At 41.3% G+C, this 19,931-nt stretch overlaps 1 protein-coding gene across 3 annotated transcripts in view; it reads right to left on the reverse strand.

Annotated features, from left to right (window-relative positions):
* nrg3b (neuregulin 3b) overlaps positions 1 to 19,931 on the reverse strand; it is a 187,585-nt gene that overhangs the window by 9,991 nt on the left and 157,663 nt on the right. For 2 of the 3 annotated variants that reach the window (XM_085761445.1, XM_085761444.1), the window contains exons 4-7: positions 15,093 to 15,119; positions 9,484 to 9,586; positions 6,996 to 7,122; positions 1,291 to 1,400 (exon numbers count right to left, since the gene is read on the reverse strand). In XM_085761445.1, coding sequence (XP_085617571.1) covers positions 1,291 to 1,400; positions 6,996 to 7,122; positions 9,484 to 9,586; positions 15,093 to 15,119 — 367 coding nt within the window. The remainder of the gene's footprint in view (positions 1 to 1,290; positions 1,401 to 6,995; positions 7,123 to 9,483; positions 9,587 to 15,092; positions 15,120 to 19,931) is intronic. The other variant, XM_085761446.1, reaches the window with a different exon arrangement.

The following is a 19,931-nucleotide window of genomic DNA, read 5'->3' on the forward strand; positions in this document are numbered from 1 at the left end:
GCTGGAAAAAATTATATTATAGCGAACGATGGAACTGTGTATTTTTTTTCAGGTAAAACCTCTTTTAGGCTGCGAAAATAGGCCATTTCTTTGGGTCCATTCACAACAATGTATGTTGTAAATCTTTGGCCGGGCTATGGGCTGGCGTTGCTAACGGGAGGAGTGCAGAGAGTCTTCTACTGCAATTAAAGTACTTAGGGGCTATTTGTAGATCATACAACCCCACTTAAAAAAAATGCTACTATCCCTTTAAGGCTTGTCTATTGCACAAAGTAATTAAAGCTGGAAATGAGTATTTGGAGCCTTATGCATTAGGCTGTTCTTTTGCATTTATGACACTTTGATCTAGAGTTCCTCCCAGCTCTGCTCGACACAATCACAATCAGGTGAAATGTAGATTTACCAGCAATCAAACACTTTGCTAGTGATTTGCCAACAACGACTGTAGAAGGCACAAAGAGAAATAAAGTTTTTGTGAGATTGGTTCTTTCACGTTGTGTGGCTGAATGTCATTAATTGTCACAGTGTCCTGCACCCATATCATCAAGGCAAATGAAGCCTCTCTGTAAGGATTCCAGCGTAGCACACTCCATAGACGCATCCCTATGTTCTTCTGAGGATTTGGGAATGGCTATGGCTTTTGATACTGACTGCTGTGATCACAAAGCACAACTGCCTCTGCGATCCCTTGTAGCACAGTGTTGTTAATTTTGTTGAATCTTCTGTCATTTGAAGGATGGCATGAAAGGCATTTGGTTGAATCAATGTTTAACTCTGCACATTAAAATTAGCTTCTCCTCACAGGAGGTCTGCTCCCCCCTCCTCTGTATGCTCTTCCCTATCAGTGTGCAAGTAGTCATTTCAGAATCTGCCTGAGTACACATTTAATCACTTTGCACAATTTACTGGACACGACATGTAAATAAAGACATCTACTTTTTTTCAACCATTCGGAGAGGATCTAATTTTCATTCTGTGGAGTTAGCCAAACCAATAATCCTCCTATAAAAGGCCTGAATCTGATTAAGGGTATGCACAGAGGCAAAGCTTTTGGTGTTTGGCAGTGTATACAAAATGTATATTAACGCTGGTTATAATCACCATAAATCTGTCTGAAAATGTTTACAAATGATCTGTTTATTACTTCAAGGTCTGTATTTTCCAACATATTGCAGGGTGATTAGATTTCTCCCTTGGCTGCCTCCTGTATCGGACTATATTGGCTGACAGAGAGAAAGACGCTGTGTATATGAAAGAGAGGCTTGGAATAAGAGGATGCCACATTTTTACCTGAAGCGTTTCCCTTTAGACAGCGCTCTGCTGAGAATAGGCGGGGCTACGGTTGATGTGCCTGCTGCCACGCTGCCGCCCTTGATAGACGATCCATGAGAACCACAGCCCTGCAGAGCAAAAAATACAAGATAAGCAGCACATAGAGGAAGTGGTAAAACACTATAATTGTGGCTTTGGGATGTAGCTTCATTATTATACTCATGTTGTGTAGTGCACCCTTAAACGGAATATTCTTTATTATAGCTTAGCTTGGATTCTTTTGTTATATGATGAACCAAAACAAAAACACAGTGTTGAGGTGTACTGTAAATGATTATGTGAGTCAACACAGGAGAAAGCTCAGAGTATAATGTATAATGCTGCTGATACTATATATGGATTAGCACCAAGTCTCTACTCAGGTTACTTGAGTTCCCAGTCAGGCTGAGGATGTTGTCTCACTAATGCAACCCCATAATAATAATAGTGATAATAATCTTTATTTACAGAGCCCGTTTCTAAACCCACGTTGCAAAGTCAATGACTTCCAAACGAGCAGATCACAAAAACAATTTCTGATAGAGTAAGAAGCAAATCATCAGGCTTAGTGTCTGCGGCAGAGTGTCTTTAATTACACTTTACATTTTAAACTGGAGATTAGACGGGGATGCTTTGTGAATAAACTTCGCACTGGCCCTTACAGCACTCCCGCTGCACTCAAGAATTAATCCAACACAAGATTACATTAATGGGTTCCTAAAGTACCCCCCCTCCCCTCCACCACCCTGCCACCCCAATTCTTCCCCTTTATTCTTATCAAAATGAACACCATTATCTTACAACAGGCCCCAGACAGAGCTGTGGTAGCAGCCACCACCAATGCTCCGAGAACCAGAACCCCCCTGTGAAACACTACGTCAGGAGATAATTCTGTTATTCCAGCTGCAGTACTTCCTGTCCTGCCTTCTCTCTGTCTGATTGTACATCATTAAAGCAATTGCATGTGACTTAGAGCTGGTTCAAGGTCCTCATGCCTGATAAGCCACTCTCTCTCTCTCCTTTACACCCTGACTCCCAGAGGGAGCTGTTACTGCTGTTCACTAGTTGTGCAAGAAAACAGGATCATTTTTGGCCACTCTCTCGTATGCCCCTGCGGGTGGAGAGTGCTGCGCTTTCTGGAACAATTGATGTGGCAAACTTTCCTGGAGGACACTATCTGTGCCAGGGGACTGTGGCAGACAATGGTGAACCAGCATGGCGCAACCAGTTTCACTCATTCCCTCCGATCACACTTTTGCCTTGTTTTTATGCCACTTGTGAAAGCCTTGGACAAACACAAAGCATGGGGACTTCATTTCAAAGATAGGCAGCAGGAAAATGCATGAGCCTGACAAAATAATAGAAGAATCCACCAATCAGTTGACAATCAACCACATAATTCAGTCAGAGCTGCGTTAGTCCTACTTTGATTATCATGAAATCACAGGTCCTGAACTGTGAATAATGGGATATTTGATCATTCTTCAACAAGAACAGGGTCACAAAACACCAGCAGACATTCTGAGTTAATACTAAAACTGAGCAATGTGTCAACTCGGTGAACCAAGACGTGACAGCTTCTAGTGGTAAACACAATTTTGGCTGTCTGATATCAAAATGTTAATCATTTGTTTGCGAATTATCCACAGGTATTCACATTAGCATGGAGTTTGTAACTGTTGACAACATTATTAATTTCCTAGCTGCACTGGCCTGTTTGTTATATTAATCATGGAGATACATAAAGACACTTTAATATCGTCCCCACCGCTGTCACAACACCTGCTGAACATGTGGATAATAGTCTTCTGCTGTTTTCTGCACCGTGTCTTCAGTTTTTTTTATTATAATAAAAAACAGAACTTGATAAAACACATAGCTCTTCCATCCATATGAAGTCCACATATTTCTTCAATTCAATAAGGAAAGAAGACACCCACTTCACTCAATACATGTTGCAAGCCTCCAGTATGTAGCAATTCCAACTAACACAATCAGCTGGATTTGACTGAAATTAGCCACAATAAGCCACTAGTCACACCAGACCAAGGAAGGCTGTAGCTGGAAAAACCCAGAGTGTTATTATATCAAGATCCGTTTAACTTAACACCTGTCAAAGAATGTATGCACTGTTTCCTCTTTACAGACTCGCAGTGTCGCTGTAAATCTTTTTGGTTGATGTTTCTGATATTTTTATTCCACAAACTGCTCTCAAACATAGTCTTTCTGCTTTTGAAGCTCCTTCTTTTGCTTTTTGGTATCTCTGTCAACACACTTTGAAAATATACTTTTGGTGTTTAGAAATTGGTGCAGTATTGACTCTTGGAAAGAAGACACAGTGTCTTACAACCTCAGAATTTTATAAAATTGACTGTGGTGTAACAGAACACAGCCTTGTGGCACATTAGAGGGTGTTTTTTTTTTTTAGGTACACTGTGCTCTGGTCTGTGGCCCGACTCGTTCCCTTTCCCCATGCAAAATTCATGCAGTATGCTCACCCATAGCTTTGCATCACTCCTGAGGGTGACTCAGTTTCTTCTTGGAGTAAGACTAGAATAGTTAGTTACCACCACTCATGCTTCCAGCATCTGGGAATTGACTTTCTGTGTCTACTCTTCCCAGCCTGTGTGCCCCTATTCCTTCACGTTAGTGCATGTCTTGTTTCAGTGGAGAGAGTCTTGTGGGTGCATACTCTCATTACTTTTTATTTAGACAGAGTGTTGCTCCCACAAACGTGTTGATTCAGATCTCAGATGAGGTGAGAGGCGTTTAACTATGCAATTACATTCCCATTTCTCTTTCCCCCTTTTTGCCTTAGAATGTGTTTTGAAAGGAGTCACACAATCATACATGACTGAACCGTTTGCAAAATCTGTGCATTTATATTGAAGTGTGGGATTGTACTGTATGCCTTCCACACCGCTTTTCTCACTCAGAGTTGCAGATGGAGGGAGCATATGCACAGGAATGTTACCAGATGTGCAAATATGTATAGGTATTTGAGATGGCAGATGGAACACATAAAGAAATATCTAACACATGCTGCATATGCCAGAGCTGGTGCACAAAGAAGTCAAGATTCAGGAGTTCAGGGATGGAAAATACAGACAGTGTAGAGACACTGCAGGTGCCTGTTGAAAAAAAGATAATAAAGGTCTCTAACTTATTCTCTTAGTTGGATTTGACTTGAAGCATTGCTGCAGAAATCATTGTTTAACAATGATGTCAGAAAATACTGTAAAAGGCTTTGCACTGCTTCTCCACACACCTTCCGCTCCGGGAGTTGACACGCTGGTTTAAAGATACTAGAGCGGTGCTTCGGTTTATCATAGAGATGCTGTGCAAGGCACTGACCAAAATGGACTTGTGTTTCATCCTCCCCTCTGCACCTGTCTCAACAGAGCTTTTGTTTCCAGCTCATTGTGCTCATCCTCCACCTTGCTGCCTCAAATGCACACGGTTGAAACCCACTGTGTTGTGATGCCGAGCAGTTATGCAGCACGCACAAAATGTTTTTGAACCTCTGTGAGAACACTCTGCTCTGTTCTTCCCTTCCGTTGCTCAGTCAGTTTAACTTTAAAGACGAGCTGGAGGAACTTGTAGGACGGCACCACCCACAGAACACGTTCCCTTCTGTAGATGGCTGCAAGCTGAGGGAGTGGGTGGAGAGAAGCTGTGGTCTGGGGTCAGCCTGTCAAATGTGTGGAAAAATAGGTTTCACTTGTTAATCTTCCTTTTCTGACCCCCCTCCTGGGTGCTTATAGTCAGTGATCTTTCACACACCCAACCTTAAGCTTCACTCACACTGCTCCTTTATAGCTTCTGTCTCTGTGCTCTTGTGTTATTACTGTCTTTTAGTTTCATCTTTGCCCGGTTGGTTTGATCTGTGTGTCCAGCTCGGAGAAGAGTTTTGTGGCAGAATTCGAGGCTTCACATATTCCTGTTGGCACATTCTCATCACCGTATATAATAACCTGCCATTGTGCTATGGGACAATAGTGCCTGCGTCTGACTGAAACACATTACACTGGGCTCTGATGTGCTGAGAATGGTTTGGTGTCACTGGAACTTTTGGAGCTCTTCACAGCTACAAGGTTCCTCTGTAGTGTTACAACGCATCTGTGCAGTTGTGAAATCCTAAGCTGTGCTCTGGCTTATTTGAATTTTTTTTCATTTTTTCCCCCATGTCACTTAAACACAGCTACTTAACAGCTACAAAATTTACATCAAATGTTGTATCACTTCTCAGCTGTCAACCGCTCAGAGCCATAATTTTAAATGACACCCTCGAAAAGCTTTCAGATTGTGCCAACTGCAGTTCCGTGGGTGGGGCTAGCTTCAGGGGTGTTTGTTTCAGTGGGTGACACTAGACACTGTTGCATTATTAAACAGCCTCAGCACAGGCTACACTTGGCAAAAGCTGAGATGACAGAACAAGGCTGAACCTGAATGAAGAATTTCAGATGACAACAAATACAACTGTGTCTAAAACAAATGCGTTGGAAGATACATTTCCATGTCATCCGCCGCGCGGCTTGTTTGTTATCACTACTCAAATTACCAACCTTTAAACACACACATATTTCCAGTCTTGTAAATCGCTGGAGGAAGGAGTGACAGATTTATCTATGTACCTGCAATTAGTGAGAGTGAGCAACACCTAGATATTCCCGCTTGTTAGCACAAGTATGTGATAGGAAAGGAGTAACAGGACAGAACAAATAACTCAAAAATGAAAATTTAAAAAAAAGTGCAGGTGCAAATAACACGTGAACAGAATACGTGACCATTTTAGGGTACATCCAGGGAAGTGCTAATGCGTTATGGCAATTGCACTCTTTATGAGACCTTTACATGGGTGCATTAGGCTGCAATTACCTCGGGAGTCAGTGAGACATCAGCCTCATCAGGGCCATCTACATCCTCCACCTGCTCCGCTGTCAATGCCTGGGTCACTTCTCTCTCCCGCCACTGCTTTTATCTCAACCGGGAGTTCCTCTTTGTAATTTTTTATTGTGAGGTGAGATTTTTTTTTATCCCTTGGCCCCCTGTGCTTTTTCATTTGAAAATGTCTTGGTTTGTGGTTCTATGCAAATCACCAATTTGATCTCATCACTTGAAGAGCTGGAAACTTCTCTTTTTTTTCACCTCTGCTTTAAAATATACAAAAAAATAACTACAAAGGTATCTCTATTTGTAAAATCAAAATGTCTCATACAGCATAATACACTCTTGGTATTCTTAGTAGCAGAACACCCTTACAGTAGCAAGGTGCCGTTTGACATTACTTGTCCACAGTACAGTATTGTTGCTGCGTTTGCATGGTGACTTCAAGATCCCTGACACGCCACAGATTAGAATTTCCAATCTGCAGTTTGTCACTTGAATCTGTCATTTTGAACATGACAAGCAGATTTTTCCTGTATAACACACGAGGCATTTATTTTAAACTATAATTCCCAACTGTATCTCAGCTGGTGTCAGCCGTGAGTATGAACAAAAGGCTTCAGCCAGTAGAGAGATTATTAGGACATGTATCATACATCATCCTGTCAAACACTCTATAAACTCACTTTTCTATTGTTTTCTTAGAGAAAAGCTGTATTATATTAAGATGAAAATGGTGATAGTAATTGTGGAGCCATGGAGTAGAAATGTAATATTGTTGTGTAAAAAAGGCTTACCTTCTGGATTTGAAGGCAGTATTGAAGCCTGGGAGCAGATTTGGACATGAGGCCAGAGGCGTTGACACTGCAGTCCCTCAGGCTGCGACTGTCAGAGAAATGAGCCTGGAGTTTCTCTCTGTGTCTCCTGTGGAGAAAAAGGAAGTGTACAGAGAAACAGAGGTGGTAACATTATGACTAAAATAAAGATCAGAACAAGAGAGGGTTTCTCGACAAACACAGTGGTACATTTCACCCTAACCACTATAAAATGTCTGTTTGCTTTACTGTGTGTGTGTGTATATGTGTGCAAAACCAACACATATACTGTGCATAAATCATGAGATAAGCTTTGCACATAAACTGTCACATCTCTTCATTACAGACAGGAATGCTTGTTAGAAATGTGACAGCGAACACGTATACATTTTTATAACTTCTCTGAAAAACATCTCTGACAGTTCAGGACTTGTGATTTGCCTTACAGCGAAACGACGAGATCAGACAGACGTTTGTCAAACGTTTTACACTTTGAAAAGTAAAGGTGACAAAATGAGCACCAGTCAATTTGCATTTTTTTTTTTTTTTTAGCCTGAGCTGTAACTGAAGGTTTGCCGGTAGTGAAAGGTTCCCAGAAAGGCTACAAAAAATAGTGTTGGAGAGAAGATGTCTTGCACAAGTGAAAATTTAATCAAGGCAATGTTCCGTGAAACGTCAATTTCATGCCTTTGTGATAATATTCTGGCAATAGAAAGTAAGAAAGATTTTCCAGAAATACCAACACAGAGTCTAGAGTTTTGGATTCTCACTTTACAAAGAAACTGGTTGGTATCATGTTTGGGTGTTATGGATGATGCACAAGTATGTATAATCAATTGGGCATTTCACATCCCTGATGCTGGTACAATGGTTTATAATCTATTAGTACAGTTGGTGACTTCAGCAGATATTCAGTCCATAAAATATCTTCATTTTGTCACTTAAATATATACATTCAATAATTTCCTACTAGCAAAAACAAAAACAAAAACCACTTCTGAACAAACAGCAAGGTGAAAGAAAAGTAAAATGTCATCTTTTAGCTACACCAAACATAAAATTTGGGAATGTTCTCTCACTTTGGATTAAACTTTGATTGGATTAAAATTTAATTGATGCTTAAAACTTTTGGATTAAATGTTAATTCACCATTAAATGTTCATTTTTAAATACTGGGTTGCTGAACTCTCTCTGCAGCTTGGGCCCTTGTTTCATGTTTGCTGCGCAAAGGACACGGCAGGGAGTTCAAATCTGGAGAGCAAAAGTCTAAACTGTGATTAACCATACGACTTTTCTAAAATGAAACAGTGTGTAACAGATCAGGCAAAACGTTAAAAACCATCAGTTTATATATATTCACTGACTATTTCTGTTTTAATTCAGCCGTGCTCAATTATTATAGAGAAGCTTACTACATCATCTACTGTACTATAGTATAATATAGTACGGTACTTATTAGATAATCAACTTCATTACAGTCCAGCCAATGATAATCAGCAACTGACGGTGCACATTTTGCAAGCGTCAGCACTTTTGGTGATATGTAGTCCCACTCCTACGTCCTTCCTAATTACTAAACTTTATAACCACATATAATTAACTTGACTTTGATTTCCATTTCTTCTGGTCTTTAAAAATGTACAAGTACATCTCTTATCTCCGACTCCTCGCCGTAGTCTTCAAACCAAATCAAGTATGCAGCCGTGCTAATCTTCTGTGTGAGGCACTGATATGATACAAATAGAATTTTAGGTCTTTGCTGAAGAGCAGAATGAACGTTAAGTATTAGCGGGAGAAGCGTTTCTATCTGAGCTGCATTGTCAAACAACATTTGGGGATTGGGGGAAAGAGATTCAATTTAGCAAGGTTTCTGCTTTGGATCATTTGCGCTACATTAACTCTACCGTTGCGCGGGGGCTCTTGGGTCGTGCTGACCGATTGGAGCTGCACTATTCACAGCTCTACAGTGCTGAAAATAAAACCCATTTTTGTTTATCACGTCCAATTCAATCAACTGAACCTACATTAGCTCCCCTCTTTACACTCTGCCATTACTTTTCTTTGTCTACATTCCTTTTCTTTCCTCTGCCCTGCAGTGAGTAACTGATTTTGACGGGTTGCTTTTCGTGCTGCCTGCTTCTCACACACATAGTGTATATATACACACACATACACTCAGGGTCTAATGTTTTTGAACCTGATCTAGCTCTTTGCCTTGTCTGTGTGTTTTGTTTTGTGTGGAGTATTTTGCCGCACACCTGCTCGCTAAAAGCACTTTACAAATAAATCTTACATGAGAGTATCTGTCGCAAATGTATCCTACACAATTTAGGTCTGATGCCTTGCTAAAACATCCACTAGCTGACTCACACTTAGATTTTCATTGGGCTCCACGCCATGATAGTAAAGTGCTCTCTCTGCACAGCCGGGGGCATACTCTACTAATGTGGTGCAGGCTGGCATCACTCACTTGTTGCGGCGGTAGAGAGCCATACACGCCACTCCAAGAAGACAGATCCCTGAGGCGATGCTGAAGATGGACAGCACCTGCCTCTGGTAGGTGTCACCGCTCTCTGTGGACGACACAAGACAGTTCAGGCCATTGCATTTCTACTGTGACACAAAGGATACAGGGTGTGATTGAGCCGGGGAAAGGAAGGAGTTGTATTGCGAATTAACATACCAAACACACACGAACGACGGGCGGACGTACACACAGCCACACACAGACATCCACCCACAATCTGTATTAGCATAAAGCGACCAATGCTGCTGTCAGTAAATGTCAGTGTTTGAGCATGGGATAGGGACATGGCAGACACAAGCAGGGCTCAGTGACATGTGCTAACTGAAGTGCGATAATCATTTCGTTCAGACAAACCCAGCAGGCAACACCGATGGACTGTCTCAGCACAGCGGGGGCCACACCAAGTGAGTGTGTGTGTGAGCGTGTGAGTTCTTTATGTGTGTCAGTATTCAGAGACTGATGGCGACAGGGAATTAGCAGCAAATGAATGCTCCCGGAGCTTCTTGTCAGACCCCTGCACATCAGCAACAGAGGCTTAAGGTCACAAGCAGCTGGGACAAGTAGCAGTTGATCCCAGCAGAGATCTGTCTGTCTGAGCAGCACCGCCTGCTGGGGTGCACAGAGCAGGGAGCAAAACCTTCACCTGACACCATTTCCGGTGGTCCAAAAAAAAAAAAAAAGAGTCAATAAATAAAAGTGTCCGTCTTAAAGGGATAGTTCACCCAAAATTGAAATTTCACTCATTATCTACTCACCCTCATGTGGACTAAGGGCTGGGAGAAGTTTCAGAGTCCTCCGTGGCTTCTCTGAGTTACAGGGGGTCTCGGCGTAGCAGTGCATGTCCATATAACGGTTGCAAATGGATACCTGTCTTCGTAACAAAAAGACACACCTTCCGCTACAAACAAGCTTGAAATATAGACTTATTTAATTTTTTTTCGGGACAATTTCGCATTTCGGGGCTTCAATACAAGACAGACATTACATACGAGCAGCATGGAGGTATCTGGATGTTTTTTGGTGTGTCTTTTTGTTACGAAGACAGTTGGTATCCATTTGCAACCGTTATATGGACATGCACTGCTACGCCGAGACCCCCTGTAACTCAGAGAAGCCACGGAGGACTCTGAAACTTCTCCCAGCCCTTAGTCCACATGAGGGTGAGTAGATAATGAGTGAAATTTCAATTTTGGGTGAACTATCCCTTTAAAGCGGTTACTCGGTACACAACTAATGCTGACATCCACTGTCAAGAGTTGGAGTGACTTCTCTTTCCTGCCCTCGCTAACGACCTTGAACACAACATCCTGTGACATCACTCCGTCTCTCAGCAACAATAAATCCTCCTGTGGTTGATCTCACCACCTTGACAGCTGCAGGGAAAAGTGCAGAAAACATCAGCGTAACCTGTTCATGACCTTTGAGGGCTTGTTCATGGCTTTTGATGCTGTCAACAGAGAAGTGTCCTGGGAGGTCTTCTTCATCCCTGCCTGTCTGCCCAGGTCTGTCAACTTCCCCCAAATTCTTCTAAGGGCACAGTGACTGTTGGAGAGCTTCCCGTGTTCAAAGCTTACAGTATAGCACAACTACGCTGTCCGTTTGCCCCATTTTTTTTTTTATGTTATCCACTCTCCTCCAGTGCTGCATCAACATATACTGTATATATATTGGGGGGGGGGGTACGGAGGAGCTGAGTTCAAACCGGAGGGAAACCTTTTTAATATAAGAATGCTTCTGGCAAAAGTTAAAGATAACATCTGAACACATCCTGGAGTTATAAAATGCGGATGTACTGTACACACACACACACACACACACACACACACACATATATATATATATATATACATCACAGGTCCAAACTGCCCACTCAGCTGCTGCCAAAGGTAGAACTGGAGTTGAATTAACCCTTAAATGGGCAAGCATACAGTATATAAAAATTTTGGAAAAATAAAAAAATGTTATTTCTAATGTTTCTGGGGTAGAATAACACAATTTTATGATTTTTTTCAAAATATGACCTTTATTTTTCATTTTAGAGTTTGTATCTCCCAAGATACATTGCCCGTTTAGGGTATAAATTTGCCATTTACCAATTTATCAAATATTTCATTTATGAACTTTTAAAACATATTATAAGCAATTAATTAGCCAGTCTCTGTGGCTCTGTGTGTGTGCAAGTGTGTGTGTGGAGGATAGGACCACTTGGTGCGGGATTCAAACCAGGGTCGCCTGCAATTAGGACTATAGCCTCAACACTGAGCTAAACACCACCCCACAACACATCATGTTTTGTTGCAGACAGATGCTGTATCCATCACTGGATCTTTTACATAAGAATTCACTATACTACTCTAATCATGACCTGAACATCCTCCCTCTTTTACTGTCGTTCGCGCCCTTTTCTAATTATTTGTTGCCTGTCTTGATCAATAGATGGTGGTATTCTAGTAATATTCCATTTTCAACCTTTAACACCTTTATATTATTGATTATCTGTAGAGTTTAGGCTTCCAAACATAAGTATATCTGAGAGTGATTATGCCAGTTTATATACCCCTGTCTGGACAACGTATCCCCCAGGATACAGACATTCAATGCCTGTTTATCAAAGTTGTGTTAATGGTATTCATTATTTTTCAACAAGAATACATAAAATTATCCTTAAAGAGCAATCATTTCAAAAACAAATCCCCCCATAATGTAATTAACAAGAAAAACCAAAACACTTTACTTATGTCCGGTGTCTCTGTCCACATAGGTGGCCATTTTGGAGTTTGACATAAAAGTATCAATTTAGTTTTGAATGCTGCCATAAAGTCACATGACCTGGGTACTTGACCCATCCCCCCTTAAGACTTTCTCACGATATTAAGTTCAGATACTTAATGCCCCCCCCCCACAGCCTGCCAAATGTCTGTATACCCCAGGATACAGAAACTGTTAAAGGGTTAAAATAGAGCAAGTCCAAAGAAATGCTGCAGGGTTAGATGTGACACTTGCTATTTCTTATTTAACACCGGCAAACAGACAGATTGCTACATGGCTAATTCTGCTTGCGAATCAAAAAATGTCTAAGATACATGATGCATGATATTATGAGGCTTTGCTTTATTATGACAAATGAATAAAAGGTTTGAAATTGGGATGAATGTTACAGCTTAGCCATTTTTGCTGGCATAATGTTTTTTTAAAGAGCAATCTGGTGTGTGGTGCTGGATCTGTGATGTTGACATCAATATTGACATTTGAGGACAATAAAAATGGAATAATACCTAAAGCCACTCAAATGTACAACAAATATTTTTGACCAGAATCCAATTGATACGGTTGTAGCAAGAGCTGTGATGGAGTTTTTAGTGGCAGTATATGTTTCAACAGAAAAATCAACAAAATTAGTTAATTTCATAAGCTATAGACATATTAATGTCATCCAATGAAAAATGTTGAAATTTAAAACATAAATAAGACATAAAAAATACATAATTAGAATTATAATCACTTGAATAAGAAGAAGTGAAGAAAGCACATAAACAAACACTATTTCAGTCCACTAAAATATTTATGTATATGGTAATATATACAAGTATAATGAGCCAAAAATGGTTTATAATTTCAGCTCTGAAATCAGTCTGTCAGGTTCTATCTCACACGTGTGACACTGTTATTGTAAAAGTGGCGGAACAAGTTGTTGACTTGCAGATGCTGGACCCGTCCTGACGTCTGTTTGAAGGCAACAGTGAATGTCCTCGAGCCGCGATTTGCAAATGAACAACAGAAGTTGCCTCTGGTCTTTGTAATATAATATTCCACGTGTTTATCTGTGTCACTGTAAACCCTCCAGCCTTTACTTTTCATTAGTGAAATGACCTCTTGGTTGAGAAGTAAACATGGGAGAAGTCCTTCCATGCTGCCCAATCATCGCTGCTCATGTGGAGCTACACCTGAGACAAGCCTCTGCCTTTTTTTCTGGGATAGATGCAATAAGCTTTTCTAAAAAATCTGAACATAAAAACAGCTGTTGACAAAGCTCTGCTGAATGGCTGCAAGGAAAAGCCAACATGCAGTCTGTACATAAAACCATTACAGGCCTTTCATGCCTGATGCCTACGAGGCATTCTTGAAATTAGATGCGAGCGCACATTGGGAGAGGGAACAAACTGAACAGCCTCAGCTATACTGACTAAGCCATGTCATATTAAAACAAGGACAAGACAATCCCATATGGCCAGCTGTGCCATAGCAACCACTCTATACAATGCTAGAATGAAGACCATGCTAAAGTATCCATGACAAGCTGGGGTATTGAGCCTGAAATACATCTGAGCAAACTAGTGAGACACACAGAGCCGCAGCTGCTGGGGTAAAGAATGCAAGAAAATTAAAAGACAAGATCATGTTTAGAGCATTCAATCCCACTTCAAACACAGACTGACGGTCTCAGACTCTGACTGTCACACCCTGGACTTATATAACTATCAAAAGACTCTTTGCTAAAGGAAAAGTGGAAATCATAGCCGAGCACAATGAACAAGCGAGCGAGCATGCACAGAGTGTACCTGCATAATATATATCAGTGCTTCTGTCTGTCGTCTGTCCGGCTATCTATCGATCAATCCACTTCTCATTTGCCCTCTAATGCATCCGCCCACCTGCAGTAGCATTCTCAACTAATTTAGACCCCAGATTAAAATCACTGAACTGAGGAATGTTATGTGCAGCAGGGCCCGGCTTCCCTTTCAGACCGTCCTCTCTTTTCCTTCTATTTCCTGGAGCAGGCGTGTGATGTGACGGCTGTGTATGAAGCCATGTTAATGGAAAACTTCACAGCATGCAGTGTTGGTTTTTATGTATGCACAAAAGGCAGTCAGAGAGCGAGGACGAGACGGCAAGGAGAGAAAATGAAAAACAGTGCAAGTGTGACAGAGAGAGATGTATATGTGTGTGTGTGTGTGTGTGTGGCGGGCTGAGATTGTGTATTCCCTCTGGACAAAGAACAGTGTGTCACTATTAAAGGAAGAGGGCGAGATAATTTGGTTCTTAAAGATTTGTTAACCACCTGGAAGGTGGAAAGGTACGTTAAGTAAGATCAAGGGAATTCCAAAGAGGTTTAAATTGTATTTCCACCACCTCCTACTCTATTGGAAGAATTTTCTCTATTAGTGTTTGGCTTAAAATGATTTTATTTGCAAATCCAGATGAAGTATGTGTGATTCAAAACACAAGAATATTATTTTCACACTCTGATGTAACAGCCTCAGCTTCCACATACATGTAAGGAGGCAGACACATTCATACATGAACTGCAGCTGTCTGACTTTATTGCTTTATTCTCATTACACAACTCCTCTCTCACAGTACTGCTCCTCATGCAGACAGAATACACCTAATTCACCACCACGGTGTTTCCATGGAGACTGGCCCACATTAATTTTCCAAGGTGAGCGGCCTTGTTGTGCTGGATTGTGTGTTTTGTGTGTGGTATTCCATAGACATGAGGCACATTAAAGATTGAGCACTCACACAGCACAGTCAATGAAAAGTTGTCTTACCCATGAACTCGATCCCAAGTTCATCCGCTGTTCCATTCAAGGCCGGGTAGCATGAGGAAGGGAGGGAATAGGTAAGCAGAGGGAGGGAGAGAGAGAAGGAGAGAGAGAGGGAGAGAATGAAACAGTTACAACATGATGCGCCTCCATCTTACTTAGAATTCACCTTAGGGAGACACACATGCTGCAACACGACCATAAAGTTGGTTTGACGGCTTCCTCTGACATGGCTCTCCCTTGTGCAGCAGGTAATGAACCAGCCATGCTTTTCCATGATACACTGTGAATTCACACAGTCTGCAGAAGCTTTGGATGAAGAAAGAAAACAACAAAGATACGGGGGCTGAGAGGATTAGAGGAAGGATCATGAAAATAAAAGTTGAAAATGACATATCATATGGCTTTATGTCACTGACACTGCTTTTCACAGGCCTTTTATATTGACTTGAGCCCGAGGCATTGCAGTAATTGTTCTCCACTGTCTCTAAGCATAGCTTTTCAATATTCACACCCTGGTGACATTAGGATGCATCACACCGACACACACGTTCACACGCACACACACCCAAAGGCATACAGTACAGCACGTCGTTGCACTCGTCTGCGCACACACACTGTGACACAGATCTTCCCTTCGCTCCGTCTTTCTTCACACAGCTCAAGACTTTCCCCCTCAATGCCAGAGCTGGGGAAACAGATAAAAAATAAATAAAAGAGGAGCACTCGTGTACTTTCCATCCCGACAGTGCCCCCTTTTCATGTCACTGTAATGTAATCTCATTTAAATTAAAATGAAACCCTCACTAGTAATTGCTTTTCTGACAGAGGTGGCCTGAGTTTTAAATAGAAAACGGCCCGCCAAACCCCTGACAGATTATACGGTGGACACCCTATAAAAAACACAGGAAATAAAACATGTAATTAATAAATAATAATAATAAAAATATCTGTTCAGGGATGCGTTTGATTGTACTATGGGGAAATCTGTCAGTGCAGTGGCTTTACACATTTGAGGAAATAACAACCACGGAACCGGAGTGAGGTTAAGAAAGGAAAAAGACTAATGAACATTGGGATGAATGGATTATAATAACAGAGTTATCTCGCTCTATTAAGGGGGTGTGATTTGAGGAAATATGTCGGTTTTTTATTGTGTAATATGAAATCTCGTGCAAACTTACGACACCTCCAGAAAGTTTCAGAGAATGCAAATGATATTATTAAATACAAAGCCAAGTTTGTCATTTTCCTCTCAGACTGCCTGACAGATTCTTAATGAGGCGAGGGGGTTTTCATGATTACGGTGATAACAGGAGAGAAATGAGGGGGAAAAAGCCTGAAAGGCAGAGTCTGCAATTCCCAAATTAATCAATCAATTAACAAATTAATTCATCTTTGTATTAAAACAGGAAGGAATTGTCATTGTGTCTGTACTGAACACAACATAAGTTTATCATTTCCCAATTTATCTCCTGTAGCCTGGAGGATTATTTAACAAATGCAGGCATTTATCATTCACTCCTACTGAATCACAGTCAGTCTGAAGCAACTCACAAGCTAATGATTAAAACAGTTAAGAGTCTATCAATTCTGGCCTGTAGACATAATACGTTTTTTTGCCATAAGGTGTTTTGCATGATTAAGATACGGTCCAGACTTTTGTGACTAAGTGCTTCTACTGTCACTGTGGCACAAACACTTGCCAAGGCCAGAGAGGTGAATGCAGCTTCTTAGTGATGTTGCCTGATCTGTGTTATCCATTCAAGCCTTTCCCTATGATTGCCCATGGCAACAGCGAACACTTTTCCACTCCAAACCGCCCTGACTGTCACAGCCTGTGCAGATGATGTCATTACAACACTGATACACATCCCTTCCTCTGGCACTGACTTGTCTGGAGACATTCACCAATCATAATATGTGCAGGCTCCCAATCCCTCACACTGGCAACACAAAGCACCCCGGGGAATCATTTACGGCGTCTTGTGGGAGGCCTTGAGGAAGCTCGGAGAATACCTGCTCATGTCAGATGCTTTAAAAGGCAGGAATCTGGCAGGTGGGAGAGACAATGGCAGGAGTGAATCAAATCCTTAATCCCCTCCTTCACTTGGGTGAGCAGGGAACTGGGAAGCCAATGTGTATGTGAGTGTTTGTTTGTCTGCCTGTGTGTTATTGAACCCAATATCCTGTGTAGCTACTTAACTCCAGGCATAATATCTACCAGAGATAAATAGTTCAAATTAGCCTTGCCTCCTTCCTCTTTGTAACTCAGCTGGGTAAAACCAAAGGCTGGCTCACCTCCCTCCACCATTCTTCAATCTCCCACCAAACATCAGCCTGTGGTCTCCAAGGTGCCACTGGCCCAACAGATCATCATTAGTGGCCTGATCTCAGCTCTCTCACAGTTGAGGAAGAGAAGGGTTGCAGCTGTTTATCTGGTATAAGCTAAACTGCAGCCTTCCCACACTCCCATGCTTCCAATTAAAGCCCCCCCCCACCCCCCACCCCCCCTGCTGCCACTGTACACCGATATGCAAGACCCCCAAGCTCCGTCTCCCTTCCTCATTTCCAAAGCTGAGCACACAGCAGTATCGCTGCAGCACCTGGCAGGGAGCCTCTTCTCCCCTTTGTCCCTGGGCTTTTGAGATGTGCACAACAGTGTGTTTGTCTTTCTACCTCTGTAAAGATGTGAGTATGACAGAGTGGCACTGCGTGCAAGCCAATCCAAACTGCTCTTCTGAGTGGCTGTTTTGTGGCCAGTCAATATCAAAACAAAGGATGAGGGACGATGGATGATTTGTGACTGTAAGGTGCACAGAGATTGACTACAGAAAAGAAAGAGGGGGGAAAAAATAGGTGAAAGGAGAAGATTGTGCATGGAAGATCAAACTTTCCTCACCACGGGGTGTGATTTGTGACTCAAGCTGCCACATCAATTTCTGAGAATGTAAAATTAAATGGTGCATGGAAACATGAATGTAAAAACAAACACACAAACGCAGCCAATCGGATTTCACCACAGTTCGTCCCAGTTGTAGTTGTGGCCGTTGTTAGTGCGCGCATGTATGTGTGTGTGTTATTACATGACTTGGCTTTTGAAAGCAGGATAATCCTCCAAACCCCTGGTAATCTGGGTAAATTTTAGATTACTCTGTATCAACAGAGATCAAAATAGGCTTCATTCCTCTTTCAAATCTTCCAGGGTACACTTATCTCTTATGGCGGCTCAGCGACTGTGGCCACAGCACAGCCGTCTGTGGGCAGCAGGTGCTTGGCCATACAAAACAATTTGGATACAGTTCTGTATTAGAGATGTCAATATTTTATTTTCCTCTCCTAAAAAAGGTTTAGGTCACGATGAGGTAATGGCTCAAAATTACTTAGAAAAAAATTACTAGACAAAAAAATCTATTTCCATGGTAGATATTTGATGGAAGTCATCGCTATAGACATAGCGATCCTTCTAGTATTTAAAATCCATTTTACGTACCAACTTATTCTAATGAAACATTAAATGATATTTAGTATGCGTAACCATCATATACTTTAAACTGACAGGGCCAGTCATATTTCCATGGTGGCTCTTAGGAACATAGCATAAAAAAGAAAACAAGGCAAAAGTGCAAATGGAACTTTTAACTCAACGGAAGTGAAGAGCGGGCACGTACACAACCTTGGTGTGTGGCCTTTAAGCTCCCAAATCCTTCCGTTAGATGAAAGCAAAAGCTTATATAACCATGAAAGATGGTCTATCCTCACTTTCCTTGTGATTTTTATATTCATGACAGGTCTGGCAAAGCTGCGGTTTAGATCATATCATAGGGACAGCTGTATATCTGTATACTGTATAGATATGTACACTATGTGTAGTATATTGGCCATGGGTGGATGGCTCCTCGCTTTGGAGCCCTCTGGAAACAAGCCTACTTTAACATCTGCGATGGGCGGTGTTTTGCATTCAGTACTCTACATATGACATATAGCACTCATCCACCTTCTTCCTGTACTACAGCAGCTTTTCCACCTACAGCAAACACTCCGTCTCTGTGCTAGAACACCGTATCCATGTGTACATTCAGCACCATCTGCCACATGTGGAGACATCATTTAATATATGAATTATTTAGGACTCTAAATACATTTTGCATTTTCACCTGGAGGAAAGTGTCCACATGAAAGTATTCAGAAACTTTTAAAGTTTTTCTTTCATCTTCTGTCATTGGGTACAGAAATTATAAATAATAAAACTTACGTTTCTCCTACTCAAAATTCTGTTTTTTATTCTCATGCTCTAATCTTTGGTTTTCTGTGCATATTAATGAGTCATTTTGTGTCAACACACGTCTAGAAATGATGCGAAATTAATCAATTTGAGAAGAAAACATGACTCTGACTAATTGACTAATCATATGGAGTCTATGAGCTCAGAGATACGATGGTTGTTTGGGGTCACAAGATGAGAAAATCACTGTAAATCACCAACTTAAACAGCACTGCAGCAGTATCTCACTATAACAGCAGCCACTGTGCAAATAAAGCTCTTTACCTTGGGAGACACTGCTGCTGTCTGAGATTTCTGCTCTGACGTGTTGCGTTTCCCAACATGCTGATCAAACTGCTTCACAGGCTTACCTTCAGCTACTGTCAAACATGCATGTCCCTGATGCACAGTTTTAACCCTCTGGAAGGTATATTGTATGTTTTATCCAATACTTCAGTCCTTTTGAAATTAGGCATTCACGCGAATAGAATAATAGTAGGAAATATATATAGCATATTTTACTGCCGAGTTTTAAAAATTTACAACATGCATAAAATAACATAAAAAATGCATTCTCACAT

The sequence above is a fragment of the Trachurus japonicus genome, chromosome 19 (genome assembly GCF_045865225.1).
Source record: "Trachurus japonicus isolate A0001 chromosome 19, Traja_1.0".
Taxonomy (NCBI): Eukaryota; Metazoa; Chordata; class Actinopteri; order Carangiformes; family Carangidae; genus Trachurus; species Trachurus japonicus.